The 18,770-nt window shown below is 46.3% G+C and overlaps 2 protein-coding genes across 2 annotated transcripts in view; one reads left to right on the top strand and one right to left on the bottom strand.

The window, feature by feature from the left end:
* Window positions 1-406: 406 nt before the first annotated feature.
* Window positions 407-3,740, top strand: pdzk1ip1 (PDZK1 interacting protein 1). The gene is made up of 4 exons (XM_041936188.1): window positions 407-473; window positions 1,589-1,715; window positions 2,399-2,485; window positions 3,525-3,740. Exons 1-4 carry the CDS (start codon window positions 407-409, stop codon window positions 3,595-3,597), a joined length of 354 nt encoding a protein of 117 aa, XP_041792122.1. The 3' UTR covers window positions 3,598-3,740.
* Window positions 3,741-5,294: 1,554 nt separating this feature from the next.
* LOC121606029 (inaD-like protein) overlaps window positions 5,295-18,770 on the bottom strand; it is a 42,971-nt gene continuing 29,495 nt past the window's right edge. The window contains exons 5-21 of the mRNA XM_041936187.1: window positions 17,845-17,929; window positions 17,164-17,256; window positions 16,256-16,342; window positions 15,608-15,673; window positions 15,349-15,433; window positions 14,929-15,035; window positions 14,671-14,754; window positions 13,255-13,448; window positions 12,975-13,122; window positions 12,405-12,491; window positions 12,007-12,160; window positions 11,269-11,306; window positions 10,608-10,730; window positions 10,394-10,498; window positions 8,878-8,978; window positions 8,671-8,794; window positions 5,295-8,180 (exon numbers count right to left, since the gene is read on the bottom strand). Coding sequence (XP_041792121.1) covers window positions 8,034-8,180; window positions 8,671-8,794; window positions 8,878-8,978; window positions 10,394-10,498; window positions 10,608-10,730; window positions 11,269-11,306; window positions 12,007-12,160; window positions 12,405-12,491; window positions 12,975-13,122; window positions 13,255-13,448; window positions 14,671-14,754; window positions 14,929-15,035; window positions 15,349-15,433; window positions 15,608-15,673; window positions 16,256-16,342; window positions 17,164-17,256; window positions 17,845-17,929 — 1,828 coding nt within the window. The 3' untranslated portion in view covers window positions 5,295-8,033. The remainder of the gene's footprint in view (window positions 8,181-8,670; window positions 8,795-8,877; window positions 8,979-10,393; window positions 10,499-10,607; window positions 10,731-11,268; window positions 11,307-12,006; window positions 12,161-12,404; window positions 12,492-12,974; window positions 13,123-13,254; window positions 13,449-14,670; window positions 14,755-14,928; window positions 15,036-15,348; window positions 15,434-15,607; window positions 15,674-16,255; window positions 16,343-17,163; window positions 17,257-17,844; window positions 17,930-18,770) is intronic.

Raw genomic sequence — 18,770 nt, 5'->3', positions numbered from 1 at the left:
AAGGGTTTAATAAGACTTCTCATGCTTTCGTCTGTTTTTAATGAGCAGATCAAACTGAAACTTTCTTTAAAACCACAGTTTTTAGCAGATTTCTGAGGAAACAGCGAGATGAAAGTCCACCTGAGAGAAAACAGACCCCTGATTGGGCCATAAAGAGAGCAGGTAAGGGTTTTCTCCATGAATCACAGTTTGTTTTGTGAGTTTGAGTTAAACATTAACAGAAGCTGGACTGACCTGCTGCTTCACCTGAGACACCAACAACACCTGAACCACAGAGCCAGGCTCCAGTTTCAGGCTCCGGCTTCAGGCTCCGACGGTTTAACTCGACGTCTGAAGCTTCAGAGTTTTTTTTTCTTCTTCACGTTTTTCAAACTTTGTTTCCTTCGTTCGGAGCAGAGAGTCCACGATGGAGAGACGCTGTGCAGTGGTTTCCTGTTTGCTGCTGACGGTCGCTGCGGCGACGGCCCAGACAGGTACGAGCCCGACCGACCATAACTCCACCTTCAGCTATTAACCTGCCGCCACTTTTCCAGTGAAAAAACTCATCTGAGCTCAAACCAACTCATGAAAATTAAAATGTTCAAAAAGCTTTTTCATTAAAAACAAACGTAGTGAACTGAATCTCTGGTTTCCGACTGTGAGGACGAAGCATTTTTTTGACATTTTAAATATATTTGATCTTTTCTTGGATTGATTGAAAATGAACAGATGATAACGAGTTCGAGGAAGCAGCTTGTGCTTCCTGTTGGTGTCATCACTGGGTCATTGAAGGGGGGGCGGGCTCTGTGAAGTGTGTTAACTCTCCCTCGTTAAGCTTTATGTTTGCTGCAGCGAGTGAATCTGCTTCCTGCTGCGTCTGCTCACCGACTGACGGCTGCAGTCGCTCTGGAAACCACAAAGCAACAAGCAAACTAGCTAACTCACAAAAGGAAGCAGTCCTCAGTTCCCGTCCTGTCGGGGTCATGGTCTTCATTAAACCCTGAACAGCAGTGGTGTATTCAGGTGCTACGTACTACTAATTTGTAGTGACACAACGACCCCTTAAAATACTTTAAATGAACCTTAACGAATCCGTGAAAACAGCAAACATCGTTACTGAGTGAAGGTGTTGGACCGGCTCTCTGCAGCCAGAAGACGGAAACAACATCTGCACGTTAACTTTAAGATATCTGACAGGTGTTATTAAAGTTCAGGCTTTTTGGCTTCGATTAGAGCTCTGAAATATTTAAAACTGCACATTAATGATGATTCAGGTGTTTAGCAGGTTTATGCAGGTTTGATGATGAATTCACTGGAACAAACTACAAAGTTTAAAGCTCACAGAATAACTTTAAATTAAAATGAGCAGTTTTTCAGTTAATTCAGGGTGTCGGCCCAAAGGTTCATTAAAGAATCATTTATTGTAATATTTTAAAAGGTTTGGTTAAAATCAGTAAATGCTTTGTTTTAGCAGCTCGTTAGCAGTTTCTCAGCTAGCAGCTTTGGGCTAACGGTTCCTCTGTGAGACACACCAACATAAAAACCAGGTTCAGGGTCGCGCTGGGTTTGATGACTCTGACCTTTGACCTCTCCGTGTGTCCTGTTGCAGGTGGGACTCAGATCAACGAACGTCTGCTGCCTCAGTGGCTCACCGGCATCATCGCCGTCTCCGTCTTCCTCTTCCTCGCCTTCGTCACCTTCCTGGTGAACAAGGCGTGGTGCGGGCGCTCCAGCAGGTTTGAAAATGTTCACTTTTTATTTAACGAGCGAGAACGAGAGCAGAGACACAAACTGCAGGTTTCAGCCCGTCGACCCGTTAGAGCTGAGAATTAATAACTAATTAACTGAGATGTAAATGAATCCACTCTTTTATTTTAAGATGTCCATTTTCATTTCCTGTCTCAGATTTTGAAAACTTCTCTATACATAAAAAATATTAATGATTATTAATGAGTTAATTACTTCAATGTGAATTTGAGGTAATTCTACTAAAGTATTTTCATTTTCTGCTGCTTTCTACTTTAATCTGACGGCTGCAGTTACTGGATTCCAGTATCAGTTCAGAAAATCTAATCCATCGATAATTATTCACCTGCCAGAAAATTAATCATCTATTTATTGAGCAGAACAGTCAAATGTTCTGCGTCCTGTTTCTCCAGATCTTCAGACTTTCAGCTTTTCTCCGTTGTTTGATTATTGAGAGAAAAATGGTGATAAATCCCAGCATTCGGGAAACTTTAGAGACTTTAGTGTCCACTCAGTGTGTCTAAACTCTCAGCTACGTCCATGGATGAAAACTACACCTGAGTCTATTTCAACTGATAAATTTGCTCTTAAAATCATGATTTTTTTAATATTTCATTAGACAAAGACAAATCATTGACACTTGGCAGTCCTAACATCGTGCCTGTGTGTGCAGGAGCAGCACTGTGGAGGAGCCCGAGAGAGAAAATGAACTCGTCATGACCAACGGAAACACCTACAGCACCACCCTGGACGTGGTCAGGTGACATTAGCACCGACAGCAGCGCCATGCTTTACATTGTTTGTTCCATCGTGGGAATCGTTGAGGACGCTGTGATGTTTTCATCTCACACAGAGACAAAATTCAGACACAACGACAGTTAACGTGCCCTCAGAGTTCAGGCTGTTTTAACACCACGTTCACATTATACTGTAGAGACCAGAGTTACTAACTAACACTAGCTCTGCTCTGCTAGTTACTAATGCTAGCTCCGCTCTGCTAGTTACTAACGTTAGCTCGGCTCTGCTTGTTGCTAATGTCACTAACGTTAGCTCCACTCTGGCTAGTTACTAATGTTAGCTCAGCTCTGCTACCTACTAACAATACCAATGTTAGCTCTGCTATGCTAGTTACTAATGTTAGCTCCACTCTGCTAGTTACTAACGTTAGCTCGGCTATGCTTGTTTCTAATGTCACTAATGTTAGCTCTGCTAGTTACTAACGTTAGCTCCGCTCTGCTAATTACTAATGTTAGCTCAGCTCTGCTACCTACTAACAATACTAATGATAGCTCTGCTCTGCTAGTAACTAATGTTACTAATGTTAGCTCTGCTAGTTACTAGTGTTAGCTCCACTCTGGCTAGTTACTAACATTACTAATGTTAGCTCTGCTTGTTACTAATGTTAGCCCGGCTCTGCTAGTTGCTAACATTACTAATGTTAGCTCTGATGTGGCTAGTTACTAACGTTAGCTCCGCTCTGCTAGTTACTAATGTTAACATTTCAGGACAACATTTTGTAGATGGCAGATCTTCACACGTCACATTTATCCGACCTTTGACGAGTTATTGATCACACATCAACTAACTGTAAAGATGTGATCATCATCAGACAGCTGACATCACGGCCAATCAGTGATGAGCAAATAATGAGAACGTTCCCTCACAGAGAACAAAAGTGAGAAGAACCAACACTGCAGAAAGTGACGCACTCAGTGAGTTCAGATAACCAGCAGACATGTGTGGACAGTAACACCGTGTGTGTGTGTGTGTGTGTGTGTGTGTCCGTGTCCGTCCATCAGGAGCAAAGAAGACATGAACGCCTACGACAACCTGGTGATTGACAGCACTGACGACAGAGTTACCCCCATGTGACATCCTGCACTGATCCTATTGGCTGTCTGAACGATGTCATCACCAACTCTGGACACTAAACACACACAGGAAGTCTTCATACAGAAAGAAGAGGATGGTGATTTGTTTTGTCGTACCTGTTGGCCCAGGCGGGTGGAGCTTACCATGATGAACATCCACCTTTATTCACTGATAAAATGCCTGTGATTGATTTTTGTTTTTATGTTTTCATCTTCTTCACTGATCATTTTGTAAAGGCGATCAATATTTTCAGCCGTCTGTCCTCTGATCCCTGAGCTGATTAATAAGTTATCGTTTCTAACAAACTGCTGTGTCGGCTCTCATTACTGATCAATGAAACAATGACCTGTGATTAATAATTAACACAGCGACAGTGTCCCTTACAGGAAACAGTGGTTAGTTCACATGTCTGTGGCAACAGTGGGACAGTGGAGCGTCTGTGGTTAGAAACTGTCCACGCAGCCGCTTTCAGGATCAGTTGGACTTGAGACTCTAAAACCTGCTTCAGTTTGTGAAACTTCACATTTTACAGCTTAAGTTCTGTTTGATGAACTTTGTGTCGAACACTCAAAGATGTAAAGTTTATAAAACCAAAGTGAAATCTGCCAAACGCTGCTTTCCTTAACTTATTTTACTAGTCTGAGTTTTAGTTTTTAGGTTGATCTGTGTTAACTGTTAAAATTCAATGCAAAAATACTGTAAAAACCTACAGGAAGCTCATGAAGGCATTAAAGGAATAAAAAAAGGAGGAAGAAAGAGGTAGAGGAGTCACAGAAGACGGCAGATTGGAAGAATGTGCAGCTGCAGCAGTCGACGGATGTTTGAGCTCTTTAAAGGGATTTTAGCTTCACGGTTCTCTGAACTGGAACAACAAGTGTGTTCATCAGCATAAAGTAGCTGCCGGAGGCCGTCATGACCCAGCAGCTCTGATAGCTCTGATCCAGGACCTGGACCAGGACTCAGTTTTGTCCCTGAGCAGCTCATAAAATAAGAGATGTTAGAAACACCGTCTGGTTGGTTATTTAAAAACTTAAAAAGTATCTTTGAGAAGTAATTAACATTCCAGAAGAAGAAGGTCAGTAGAAACTTCACTGAGCTGCTCAGAGATTTAACTCGTTTTAACTGGTGAAGCTGCAGATCTGGTCTGTAACAGTCTGCAGGACCTGGAGCCTCCTCAGGGGGGGCGCCAGAGAGCTGAAGAGGCTGCAAAGATGCTGCAGGAGGTGAACAAGAGCCAAAACTCCTTCACAGAGTCAAAACCAGTGCTGGGGAGTAAATACTTACTGTGTGTTAAGTTACAAATTTAATCTATTAGTTACTGAGAAAAAAGTATGTAATTAAATTACAGTTACTGTTCATATGTGGGTGATTCCAAAGTTCCCTCTATTTTTTTAACTTTCATGTGGAAACGTTCACTCCGTTTTACATTTTTCCTTCATGCAGGAACGTCTGGTGGGACATCAGAGTGTGAAACAGTGATCAGATGTAATTAGTTCCATTACTTTGATGAAACAGTTTAAACAAACAGGGTAACTAGTGATCTGTAACATATTACATTTTAAAAGTGACCTTCCTTCCCAACACTGATCAGAACTGAGTCACCTCCTATGATCCAGAAGAAACCAGAAGAAAAAGACTCTGCAGAACCTCACTGAGAATCTTCCTGTTTTTAACGTTTCTTCAGTATCACAGTGATCCAGGGGAGCCGTCTGCAGAGCTGTGTTCACACTGCTAACATTAGCAGCTGCTAACATTAGCAGCTGCTAACAGGAGCTGCTAACGGCTAATCCTGCAGACAGTTTGTCAGGGGAAACAGATACAGGCCAAACAAACAGGCAGTCAGGTGAGCAGCAGCATCTCCACATCTGAGGAGCTTCACTTTGGATGAGTAACGTCCTTCAAACAGCAGCTCAGTCTCCTCATTAATCGTTTATTGTGCTCAGACTAAAACATTCAACTGAACACTGTCTCTATTTTCTCTATAAATAACAGCCAAATGACAAGTTCTTCCCATGGAAGTCGTGAGGAAATGATGTAAAATAAAGTGCAAACCCAGCTGGTTTCTGACAGCGACTCTGAATGAGTCCTGCGTGAAGGCGAACCGAAGCTGCAGGGTTTCCATGGTGATTTCTGACTCTTCCGTGATTCAGACGTTGGCAAAACATAACAACAAAAAATGCATTGTTAATTTCCAGCAAGATCAAAAAATAAATTACAATTCATCTACTCAGACGTCTACAGATCAAAGTACCAAAAATTAAGACAGTAATTATGACAAAAAGCTGAACATAAAGTCTTTTGCACTTGATTGATATGTATAAAGTACCGCTGGTCTCTGAACAGAATGTTTCCTCACAAACAAACTGTTCTCACAGACTGACGCGGCTAACATCTGACCAGAGAGACGTTAGCCGACCTGCTAACACGACAAACAAGTTCAGAGCTAAAGCGACAGTCTGACAGTGAATCCTCCCGCTGGGTTGGTCAGACTTCACCACGTCTGCTCTAATGTGAATTTAATCTGAGAGATTTTAAATGTCGTCTCAGAAAAATAAAAAAGTTAGCTTAGCATAATCAGATATTTCCACCTCATTACAAACTGTATGAATACTGCTGACTATGAAACATATTTCTTTATGTGTGCAGACAGAAATAAAACCAATTCCTTCATTCACTAAGATTCATCTTTTAGCCTCTAAAACTGTAGTGCTTGGAAGTTCTGCTAGCTTGTGATGCTACAGTTACTTCCTGTTTACATAGTTGAATGCTCTGGATTGGACAGATGTTTCCTAGCAACAGATTTACACATCACTAAAATGCTGAGACATTTGTGAGGTTTTTTGTTTCAACCTGATGTAGTAAATCACCAGTTTGAAACCAGTTACTGGGAACTGAGGAAGACCTTCATGAAGAGCTGCTACGGCTCAGTCAGCTGACAGAGACTTTGATACTCGGCCTTTGGCGAATAAAAAAGGAGGACATTCGTTAGCCCTCAATCTTTGTGAATTTGTGTATTTTGCCAAAATGAAACTAAATCCAAATTGTACCTGTCGATCAGAGAACAAAGCCTGAAATAGGTCTAAGATGTGTTTAGCCTAGCTTAGCACAAAGGCTGAAAGTAGAGGGAAACTGTTAGCCTAGCTCCAACAAAGGAGAAAAAAAAATCCCCCTTCCAACGACTATGAGTCTGTCTGGTTTACATGCTGCGTCTTAAAGAGGTGAAGACATAGAAATGTAACAGGGAGACACTGAGGTTTCAGCAGCAGTTAGCATTGGAGCTAGCTAGCGAGGGCTAGTATGACACTGCGGCCTGTCAGCAGCTCCTCAGTGAAGAGTCTTCTGGTCCAATAGCTGCTGCAGTTCAGAGTGAACTCTGGTGGAGAGAGCTCAGGATTCGCTCCAGACCAGTTTTCACTCATGTTTTGTTTGATTTTAGCTCATTTTGGAGATAAATGTCGATGTACCGTTTCATCAAACTGAAGCTGAAACCCAAACCCAGCTCTTTGTCTGAACTGCTGCATATCTGAAGCTGAAAAGTCCCTTTTAGCGCCGTAGCTTCGACAGCTGTTTGACTGACAAACACAAACAGCTACAAACCAGATGCTGATGGAGGCTGAACCACCACCCGTCCTCCCCGCTGGCCTCCACATTTAGAATAACTCAGAGGCTAACCAGTCTTTCACCACAGAGGAGATGCTAAGCTAACATGTGCAGCTTCCCTTTCGTTCCTCTGGATTAGAAACCGTTAAAACAAAGCTCAGTGTTGTCTTCAGTCAGCTGCAGGCCGGATGGAAACGTCGCTCATCACGACTCCACTGACTCTCAGGTGAGTGTTACTGATGTAAAAACACCTTCTCATGCTCCTGACACGCCCACCACGATCACACTGAAACATGTTGATTAGATGAATCCTCATCAAGCGCCACCACAATGAAATCACTGATCATTGTGATCACTATTACCCAGAGTTCAAGGTGTCAGATTTACAGTCACAGAAGAGGAACAAAGCAGCCGAGATTCACCATCATTACACCCGAACAAATCAGTCAATCAATCAACCAATCAATCAACCAATCAACCAATCAACCAACCAATCAATCAATCAGGACCCCATGAGGGAGTCAGCTGAGCCCACTGGTGGCCCCGACCCCAAGGTTGAGAAACTTTAGGACACATCTGGTGTCAGACATCAGTGAGCACTGGTTTCACCCACCAGCCTGTGTGTGTGTGTGCGTGTGTGTGTGTGTGTGTGTGTGTGTGTGTGCGTGTGTGTGTTGGCACCGTCTGATGCTGTTTCTTTTTTTTGCTTGTTGGGAAGTTCAGAGTTCACGATGATGAGACGTAGTCCAAGAGTCAAAGTGTGTGATGTGGATCCTCATGTGTGTGTGCAGGTGTGTGTGTGGGTGCAGGTGTGTGTGTGTGTGCAGGTGTGTGTGTTATGACAGGACGTCCAGTGTGACGGTTCCTCTCTGTTTCTTCAGGATGGCGACCGCCTGCTCGTGCGTCGCTCCCTGCAGACTCTCTCCGTTCACCGACAGGATCTGGTCGCCTCGCTTCAGACGGCCGTCCACCGCCGCCGCGCCCTGAGACACACACATCACGCTGTGAGGACAGTGGTCGTTACACACCAGTTAGCCTCGCGCTAACGTCGGTGCTCTTAGTTCTTATGATCAGCTGTTTAAATATTTACAGCCACTAACTGTGGGTGTAGCTGCTGTGTAGCTACCTGAGCCTGCTGACAATGCTAATGTTAGCATGCTAATAGCTGACCTGTTCAGTGAAGAGCAAACCACCATTTAAAATAATATTTCACAAAAACAAAAGAACATACGTCAGATTATGAAACATCATGCCAATAACATCTATCTGAATGAGACATCAAGTTAGCTTAGCATAATCAGATATTTCTCCCTCATTAAAAACTGTGTTAATTCCTCTTAAATTAATGAAAAGACTGTGTTGTTACCTAATTCAAAAGATTCAGGACCTGGTTAGCCTAGCTTAGCATTAACACTGGAAGCAGGTGGAAACCGCTAGCCTGGTTCTGCTCACACTTCCAGGACAGGTTCTGACCTTGCTGAAGACAGTCTTGACATAGATGGGCAGGTCTCCATGTGGACTACCGAATCCTCCGACGATGCTGAAGCCGAGTCCCTCGGAGCCTTTCTCCAGACTGATGCTGCGGGGCCGCGGACCCCTGACGAGGAGGAGGAGGAGGGTCAGATCCAAGCGCCGCCTGTCATTATGCATACCTGTGTGTGTGTGTGTGTGTGTACTCACTCTGGCTGTGTGTGTGTGTCAGTGTTGGCTGACAGACTCGAACTGCTGGACAAACTCTCCACCTGAGTGGCGATGGCGCTGATGTTGGTGTCCGCTACCACCTGAGACACACACACACACGCACGCACGCGCACACACAAGCAGAAAGAGAGCGTGAGCTGATTTTAATAGATTTCATTCATTACAGTCCAAGCGGTGCCTGGCTCAGTCCAGCTCAGTCCGGCTCAGTCCGGCTCAGTCCGGGTTTCAGTCCAGCTCTGTCCGGTTCAGTCCTGGTTTCAGTCCAGCTCAGTCCGGCTCAGTCTAGCTCAGTCCGGCTCAGTCCAGCTCAGTGGAGCTCACGTTAGCAGCCTTTGTGGCTCCACTGGACCGCCTCACGTCTGAACAGTGAACAGACTTCTCTGCTTCCTCATTACAGCCGGTTAAGTTTCTACAAACACTTTGTCCCTCTGGTTCCGTCCTCACCAGGACAGATGTGGACAGAGACTGTGGCAGCATTAAGAAGACGTCCCCGTGTCCCCTCCTGTCTCTCCCTTGAATGTCTGCTGGTTAACAGCACTGAGAACAGCTGCATGAAACCACAGATCACAGAGGGCTGATGGATCCAGATCAGTGGACACTGTTGGTCCCCTCAGTCTCTGAAAACAGGCCTGATGATGTCATAGTGATGTCATCAGAACTTTGAAAGATTGCTGAGAGAGGCCATCAAGTTGCATTATGGGAAACGTCGGATTGAGAGTTTCTGGATAAAACGTGGATCTGCACTGACATTGTGGAGGTTTGATACTAAATTACTGGAGAACAATTAACAATTAATCAAGTTAAATAAGTTCATTTAAACATTTTTAAAATGTTTTTTTCTGGAAATATTTATATTCTTAGTATGAAAGACATAAAAAAACGAGCCAGTTAAAGTGACGCTGTCTTATCTCTGGGCAACACCTGGTTTAACACAATACAGGAAGAGGAAACAGGTAGAAAAGGCTGGAAACGTGTGTGTGTGTGCGTGTGCGTGTGTGTGAGCATGTGCGTGTGTGTGTGTTATCAGTGTGGTCCAGCTGACTGACTGCTGGCAGTGTGATAGAAGCAGGAAGCAGGACAGGCCTTTATGCTAACGACACTTCATCAGCCTTCAGTAGACACACACACACACACACACACACACACACACACACACACACACACACACGAGGAAACATTAAAATGCTGTCTGTCTGTAACCTCTGTGCTCTCAGTCTCTTCTTCTTCTCTGCTTCCTGTATAAACCACACATCGTTAACAACATGCAGGTCTTTATGTGTGGCGTCACACACAATTGATCGATCGATTGATCGTCCTGATGGATAAACGTGATGACTGAGATCTCACAGCTGATGACCTGTGTGACGATGATGAAGGTGGAACAAGGTAGAAGTACTCAGCAGAGATATGTGAAGCTTGTACTAATATGCAGTAGTTGAGTATCAGATTGGGTCGTCCCTGCTGAGGTCACATGGCGTGACGGCGGCAGCGTTACCTGCAGGCTGATGTTTCCGTAGCTGTTCTTCAGCATGGCGACGACGTCGGCGTGCGACAGACCGTCCACAGACCGACTGTTAATACTGACGATCCGGTCCCCCACCTGAACGACACACACACTGTTTACCTGCATGTGAGGTCACTGCGTCATGTGATCACATTTCTTATTTCACCGCGCAGACGATCACGCGGCCGCACGTCTCTCGGCCTACCTTCAGTCTGTGCGTCTTGGCGGCGACCCCGTTGGCCTGAATCATGGCGATGAAGATGGGGATGTCGCCCAGCGGGCTGCCCTTCCCCCCCGCGATACTCACCCCGAGGGAGTCGCTGACACCCTGAGGGGAGACAGAGGGAGAGACGGACGTGTTTGAGAGGACGCCTGAGACAGGAGGACGCCTCCAGACCTCCTCCAGGAAGCGACGGGAACGTCCTCGTGTTCAGTGCTGTGTCACACCGCGTTCTGTGACCTCCCCCTGTTCCCCCACCGTCAGCCCAACGTCGAGGATGACGCAGTAAAGTTAAAGGATTACTTGTTACAGTCCCAGAGGACGAAGGTCCCCTGCACGAGCTCCATTAAACTCCTCCTGACGTAAACACATTTACATAAATATAAATATCACCAGCAGCCATCAGGTCACAGAACGCAGCGTAACAGCAGCTGTTAGCTGAGGGGTCAGTGAACGCATCGTGTTAGCAGCTGACAGCTGACTGACTGTCCGGACTGAGAGGAGTTTACATGATGATGTCAGAACGCGTCTCACTCGGAGGTTTCTGCTCTCCATCGAGGTGACACACTCTTCAAAAGCCCATTAAAGACCTTTGTGCTATTTGAATTTATTGAATTATCTTGTGTGTGTAGACTTTGTTATTTACCCTCGTGATCTCCACTGTACGGATGCCAGCATCTACTCCTGCACACGCACACACACACACGCACACACACACACACGCACACACACACAACAAAAGAAAAAACAGCAATGATCAATATTCAGTCAGTCAGAGATTAAACTGTGTCGTCAGCATTTCTCCAGAGGAGGTGAACATGAACTTTGCTTTAATGCTCTTTATTAAATTTTAGTTTTATTTTACCCCTTAAAACTGATCTTAGAATCCATTAATTAATCCAATAATTATACTTTTGTGATCCATTTAGTTAGTTAGTTAGTTCATTCATTTACCCAGCTGACTACACGACAGAGCTGGACTAGTCTCTTTGCTAACAGGTGGCTAACCTTTTCGCTAACATGCTGACTACCTTCGTCACTTACAGGTTGACTAGTGTCTTCAGGAACAGGCTGACTAGCTTCTTTGCTAACAGGCTGAGTAGCTTCTTTGCTAACAGGCTGACTAGCTTCTTTGCTAGCAGGCTGAGTAGCTTCTTTGCTAGCAGGCTGAATAGCTTCTTTGCTAACAGGCTGACTAGCTTCTTTGCTAACAGGCTGAGTAGCCTCTTAGCTCTTCACTAGCAGGTTGTGCTCAGATCTCCTCAGCTGGAAACATCTGGAACACAAACTGTGACTTTTTGAATCTGTGCTAAACTTCCTGTGACGAACAAAAAGCTCAGACGTTCAAAAAGTTGTTCATGTTTCCTTCAACTCGGGACTCTACCTGTGCTGTTAGAGGAGGAAGTGATGTCACTGGTGGACTTCACGTTGTTGTTGAGGGGCGGGGGGCCGCTGGAGGTTGATGTCGGGGGGTCAGAGGTTGTGGGGTCAGAGGGCGAAGCCACAACACCTGAGCTGTTCCCACTCAAATGACTCATCTGGGACAGAGAGAGTTTATTTTTATTATTATATTATTGAGTTCTAGGTTAATTCTAACCTTGACCCTAAACATGCACACACACACACACGCACGCACGCACGCACACGCACACACACACACACACACACACACACACACGCAAACGCACACGCACACACACACACACACACACACACACACATACACTCACACACACACACACACACACACACACACACACACACACACACACACACACACACATGGCTTCCTTGTGAGTTGTGTCTGGATGAGATCCAGGATGCAGCTTTGAGTCGTCCGAGCTCCAGCAGCACCGGACCACGAGCACACTGCAGAACATGAGCAGCAGGTGCAGCAAATCAGCATCAGTGCTGGAGGAAGTACTTAGATCCTTTACTTCAGTAAAAGTACTAATACCACACTGCCAAAATACAGCGAATCAAAGTCCTGCAGAATGAAAAGTAAAAGTACTGCCTGTGCAGTAAAACGGTCTCTGTCAGTGTTTATGACTCCATCCTTCAACACGGTTCGTTATATTGTTGTTGTCATGTGTCAGTCGGGATGATTTGATCCTGATGTGATGTTTTCAGGTGAGTCACAGGTAGAACAAACATTGTCTAGCTTCCTGTGTTTACAGCCTGCTGTCGGCTTTGACCACTCAGAGGTTCCATCACATCACCTGGTGAACCGTCATCTCACACAGCTGAACAATAACTAAAAACCTGGTGTGTTCTGAGTGCTGGTCAAACAAGACGAAATGTGTGTGTGTGTGTGTGTGTGTGTGTGTGTGTGTGTGTGTGCGTGCGTGATACCTTCAGTATTGCAGCCACAGCTTCCTGGGAGGCGTGTCTCGTGTCGTCTCTGTTGACTGACAGGATCTGATCTCCCTGCATCAGACGACCGTCCAGCTCAGCAGCGCCTCCTCTGACCACCTCAGAGATAAACACACCACTGCCACTCCTAACACACACACACACACACACACACACACACACACACACACACACACAGAGTTATATGATTTTAACCCGACAACAGTAACTCACACAGAGCGTTGTTGTGTATTTGTGTCTTGCGTATTTTAAGGCGGACCTCTTTCCGACGATGCTGAGTCCCAGCCCTCTGCCACTCTTCTTCTGTAGTTCCACCTTAAAGATGTCCAGGTTCTCCTCGTCTCTGTACTGAGCTTCGTCCCTCAACACTGTCAGACAAACCTTTGCTGGCGTCTGACGCAGGGCGGCGATGGCCTCCTCGTGGGACGCCCCACGCAGGTCCACCCCGTTCACCTGGACACACACACACACACAGACACACACACAGACACAGACACACACACACACACACACACACAGACACACACACAGACACAGACACACACACAGACACACACACAGACACACACACAGACACAGACACACACACACACAGACACACACACACACAGACACACACACACACACACACACACACCCACAGACACACACACACACACACACACAGACACACACACACACACACACACACACACACACACACACACCACACACACACCAGACACACACACACACAGACACACACACACACACAACACACCCACAGACACACACACACACACACAGACACACACACAGACACAGACACACACACACACACACACACACACACACACACACAGACACAGACCTCACTTCATCCTTTGTTCAGACAAATGCTGCTGTTTGATTTGACTCTTTTGTTCTGTTGTTGTTGTAGTTCAGTGTTTGTCCAGCAGAGGGAGACACTGTGTGGACGTCAGACTGGTTCCTCTCTAATGTTTCTGTCCTCTCGGACTCTTCCTGAGTTTAATTATTTCAGGTTTGACAGTTTGATCCATCTGAGCTTCAAACAGCCTGTAAATGTTCAGCAGACACATCAGGTAGACTAATCACAGACCTGTGGCTATCTCATTATACAACACTGATTCCAGAACAGTTTGAAAGCTGTGGCAAACATCAAGAAAACAGGATGTGATCACCAGCTGATCCTCTCTGACAGAAACTGACCTGAAAACAGCACAAAGTCAATATATTTACTGTCTGAGCTCATCAGCTTCATTGATTTCTGTAAATATCTGCTGATTCTGGATCTGACGCAGCAACACGTTTTAAACACGTTGTGACAGGAGCAACTAAAGACTGGGAAAGATGTGGAACGCTCCAAAAACACCTGTTTGGATCATTCCACAGGTAAACAGGCTGATTGGTAACAGGTGAGAGCATCATGATTGAAAGGCTCAGTGGTTCACAGCGAGGATGGAGCGAGGGTCAACACTTTGTGAACACGTGATTGGATAAAGAGATTAACACCTGGACTCAGGTACACTTCAGGAAACTGTCTGATTGGAAACAATTGATTCTGATTTATTGATGTTTTACAGACTTTTATGAATCAGGGTTGTATCAGCTTCAAAGATCCAGTTTCAGTCGATTAGTAATAGTGTTAACAGTGGAACCAGTACTGTGTCAGTACCTCCAGGATCTGGTCTCCGGCCCACAGTCGTCCGTCTCTGGCTGCAGCTCCTTCTTCATAAACCTCATGGATCACAATGGCATCCTGGTGGAGAGACATAGAGAAACAATGAGACAGAGAGAGAGAGAGAGAGAGAATGATTAGACATTTAATAAAAGAAGAAGAAGGAAAAAACAAAGTGAATAAACACAGTTCAAATGTGTGTGTGTGCGTGCGTGTGTGTGTGTGTGTGCGTGCGTGCGTGCGTGTGCGCGTTACCAGCTGAGTGTCTCTTCCTCCCACTATACTGAGTCCCAGTCCTGATCGACCTTTACAGATCTCTAACAGCGTCTCCTGTCCAGGAACCACCGCACAGCATGATGGGTCTGAGGAGGAGGAGGAGGAGGAGGAGGAGGAGGAGGAGGAGGAGAAGGAGGAGGAGGAGGAGGAAGGTCAGTAGAATGCAGAGGCACAGAGTTCTGTCTTCTTCACATGTGTCAGTGGATCAGTTTCATCTTCGTCTTCATCACAGGCTGCTGGTGTTCTGGTTCATCACTGACCTTCCTCAGACAGACTTTAGATGGAGGACCCTCACAAGTATAGAAGTACACAAGTGTGTGTGTGTGTGTGTGTGTGTGTGTGTGTGTGTGCGTGCGTGCGTGCGTGCGTGCGTGCGTGTGTGTGTGTGCATGTGTGTACCTCTGTTGGTGGTCTGCAGGTCTGGGCTGATCAGAGGAGGAGATGCTGCTGTCTGATTACTGGAGCTGCTGTGAGACCTGCAGGACTGGACACACACACACACACACACACACACACACACACACACACACACACACACACACACACACACACACACACACACACACACACAGATGATACAAACTGAAAGTGAAGGAACCTCGAGTTCATGACTGATTCTTTCTCTGCACGTTAATTATATTAATTATTCTGTTGCTACCTGCTGCTCCTGCGATGCCTTCAGAGCCTGCAGCTCGTTTTCTGGAGACTCTGCAGCTTTCAGCCTCTGCAGGAACACACACACACACGCACACGCACGCACACACACACACACACGTCCTGATTCAGTCAGCAGAAGCAGGTTTCTGGGATGAAACACTTTGAGGTTTATTTTCTGTCACAGCTGAGAACACAGGACAGACTCTGACTGATCATCACAACATCAGTGTTTACAGGAAGTGTCACAGTGAACAAACAGAAGCTCAGACACGCTCCAGACGCTCAGCTTGACGACAAACCTCCGGAGCACCTCGAACACTGACGTCCTCGTGGCTGCTCACTGCTACAGAACATGTCATGTGATGTGTCTACAAGCAGAAGTCCTGCATTCAAAGTGTTACCATATTAATAATAAGACGCTGCTTCCTGTCCAGATCAAAGCTAAACAATTCAAACACCTTTAAGAAGAGGAAGAAAAGTAAGAATAAACTATTTAAAACATCAAGTTAAATAAAAGAAGCATCAAAACTTAAAGTGAGTTTTTATGTTTGTACATAAATCATCAGACCAACTTTGACCACGTGAAGAACATCAGTACTGACCGGACTCACTGTACTTTAGTACTTTAGTGTACGAGTGAGCTCAGTACCTTTCTGAAGGTGTCGGCCTCTCTCAGACTCTTGGGGGCGCTGTTGCTGTTCCTGTTGTTGTGTTCTGCTTCATCGCTCGTCTCATCCTGTTCGACACACAGTGTGATCAGACTGAAGGCACGGGTCGCCCCTCTGTAGTTACACCTGTACTCTGCCACTACCAGTGGTGCAAAGTAACTGAGTACATTTACTCAAGTACAAATCCGGTGAATTTGTACTTTACATGAGTTTTGGGGTTTTTTTCGATTTTTACACGCAGAACAAATGAAGAGTTTATAAAATATGATGTTTTGTTAAAACAATGATTTAAACAACCGTCCAGGTCCCAGCCGGGTCGGGACCCAGCCGGGATCAGGATCCAGCTGGGATCAGGTCCCAGCCGGGTCAGGATCCAGCTGGGATAAGGTCCCAGCCAGGTCAAGATCCAGCCGGGTCAGGACCCTGCCAGGATCAGGATCTGCCGGGTCAGGACCCAGCCGGGATCAGGATCCAGCTGGGATCAGGACCCAGCCGGGATCAGGACCCAGGCGAGTCAGGATCCAGCCAGGTCAGGACCCAGCTGGGATCAGGACCCAGCCGGGATCAGGACCCAGCCAGGTCAGGACCCAGCCGGGATCAGGACCCAGCCGGGATCAGGATCCAGCCGGGATCAGGATCCTGCCAGGTGAGATATGTTCTCTACCTGCAGGTAAACTGACGCAGCCACAGCCAGAGAAACTCAGCTGAGGATCACTTCCTGCTCTTTTGAGGATCATTATCATCAGCTGCTGAGCTGATCACAGCGACAGAGAGAAATCACCCAAATCAACGAGATCCATCCAAACATTCAGTCATCAGTGTGACGACACGCGTTCGACACACCACCTGAGCTGAGCAGGTGAAGGTGTGAGAGCTGATTCAGACTGACCGGAGCGTCGGGTGACGGGTGGAGTCTCAGGCTGTCAGGGTGGCGGGGTCCGTCTGTGGGGGCGGAGCCACCGAGAGGAGCTGGACAGACAGACTGACACACACAAACACACACGCACACGCACACACACACACACACACACACACACACACTGCTTTCAAAGAACAGATCCAGATTATTTATATATCATCAGACCTCAGACCGGATTAGACAGGTGAACCAGGAGGATGAATGAACACAAACACAACACTGACACCCTGCGCACACTGTGACCGACACGTTACCATGGTTACCCAATGATCAGTACAAATAAAAGTCACTTATCGATCGTTCCCTGAGCGCTTCACAATCAGCAGGTGGATTTGTTTTTTTAATCGTCTGATCTGAGCCGCAGAGGTTCGACACAGCCAATCAGAGACTTGTTCTATTTAAAAGTGCTTCATAACGAGGCTCACACGCTGTTCTGTTCCGTTCTGTTCTGTTCTTGTTTTCCATTATTCTTGTGTACTTTATTCCACTTTTGTATCATTTTTTAATGAACTAATTTACACATCGAATGTCACTGAAGTTGCTTTGACCAATCAGGCGTCAACAATCGAAGCAGGAAACAGGATGTGGACAGAGTGCCATATATCTGCGGCTGGGGGGGGGGGGGGGGGGGGGTCCAATCTGTGTCGTTACCTCAGAGCTGACAGGGCTGACGACAGGGGGAGGAGGGGGAGTCGAGAAGGGGGGGACGGCCATCTGGTTTAGAGCGTCTTCACTTCTGTGGGGGGGGAGAGAGAAAGGAGAGACAGGGAGGGGCAGCGAGGTGGGGGGGCAGATAGACACAGAGAGAGATTAGTTGAATCTGTCACAGCACCAGTTCTCTGTGGTCCTCTTTCTGACTCCAGTCCACGTGATGCGTTTAGAGTCCTGCAGGAACACCTGACAGGTGTCATCACTCACATACACCAAGACTCAAAACACAGCAACCAAATACCAGCTTCACCTTCAGAACACTGACCCAGAGTCAGTCAGCTGGACCTGAAGCTCCGTTCACTGTCTGACAACAAACCACCAACCAAACTGCACCACCCAGAGGAAAACACCAGCAACAAGACGCAGCGCTGCCATGTACAGAGGAGCACAACACCTGAACGCAGCGACTGACACACACACACACAGACAGAGAGAGACAGAGAGACAGAGAGAGAGACAGAGAGACAGACAGAGAGACAGACAGAGAGAGAGACAGACAGAGACAGAGACAGAGACAGAGACAGAGACAGAGAGACAGAGAGAGAGACAGAGAGACAGACAGACAGCGACACACACACACAAACACACAGAGAACAGATGTGAAGCTGAGCTGCATCCTGCAGCAGCACTGCAGTGCAGACAGTTTCAGCTGCAGTAACACGACTGCAGCAGAGATACCACAAACACACATGCACGCACATACACGCACACACGCACACACACACACACACACACGCACACACACGCACACACACGCACACACACACACACACACACACACGCACCAACGCACCAACGCACGCACGCACAGACACACAGAGACCCTGATGAGCTTCTGTTTAGATATTAAAGTTGAACTCCAGTGA

This window comes from Chelmon rostratus, chromosome 4 (assembly GCF_017976325.1).
Source record: "Chelmon rostratus isolate fCheRos1 chromosome 4, fCheRos1.pri, whole genome shotgun sequence".
Lineage (NCBI taxonomy): Eukaryota > Metazoa > Chordata > Actinopteri > Chaetodontiformes > Chaetodontidae > Chelmon > Chelmon rostratus.
Note: the sequence above shows the minus strand (reverse complement) of the source record. Positions and strands in the feature narration are given on the sequence as shown.

Excerpts from the sequence above, each read along its gene's own strand:
- pdzk1ip1 (XM_041936188.1), top strand. The coding sequence starts at position 407 with ATGGAGAGACGCTGTGCAGTGGTTTCCTGTTTGCTGCTGACGGTCGCT. Across the intron at positions 474-1,588 it reads TGCGGCGACGGCCCAGACAG|GTGGGACTCAGATCAACGAA; the intron begins GTACGAGCCCGA and ends GTCCTGTTGCAG. Across the intron at positions 2,486-3,524 it reads ACCACCCTGGACGTGGTCAG|GAGCAAAGAAGACATGAACG; the intron begins GTGACATTAGCA and ends TCCGTCCATCAG.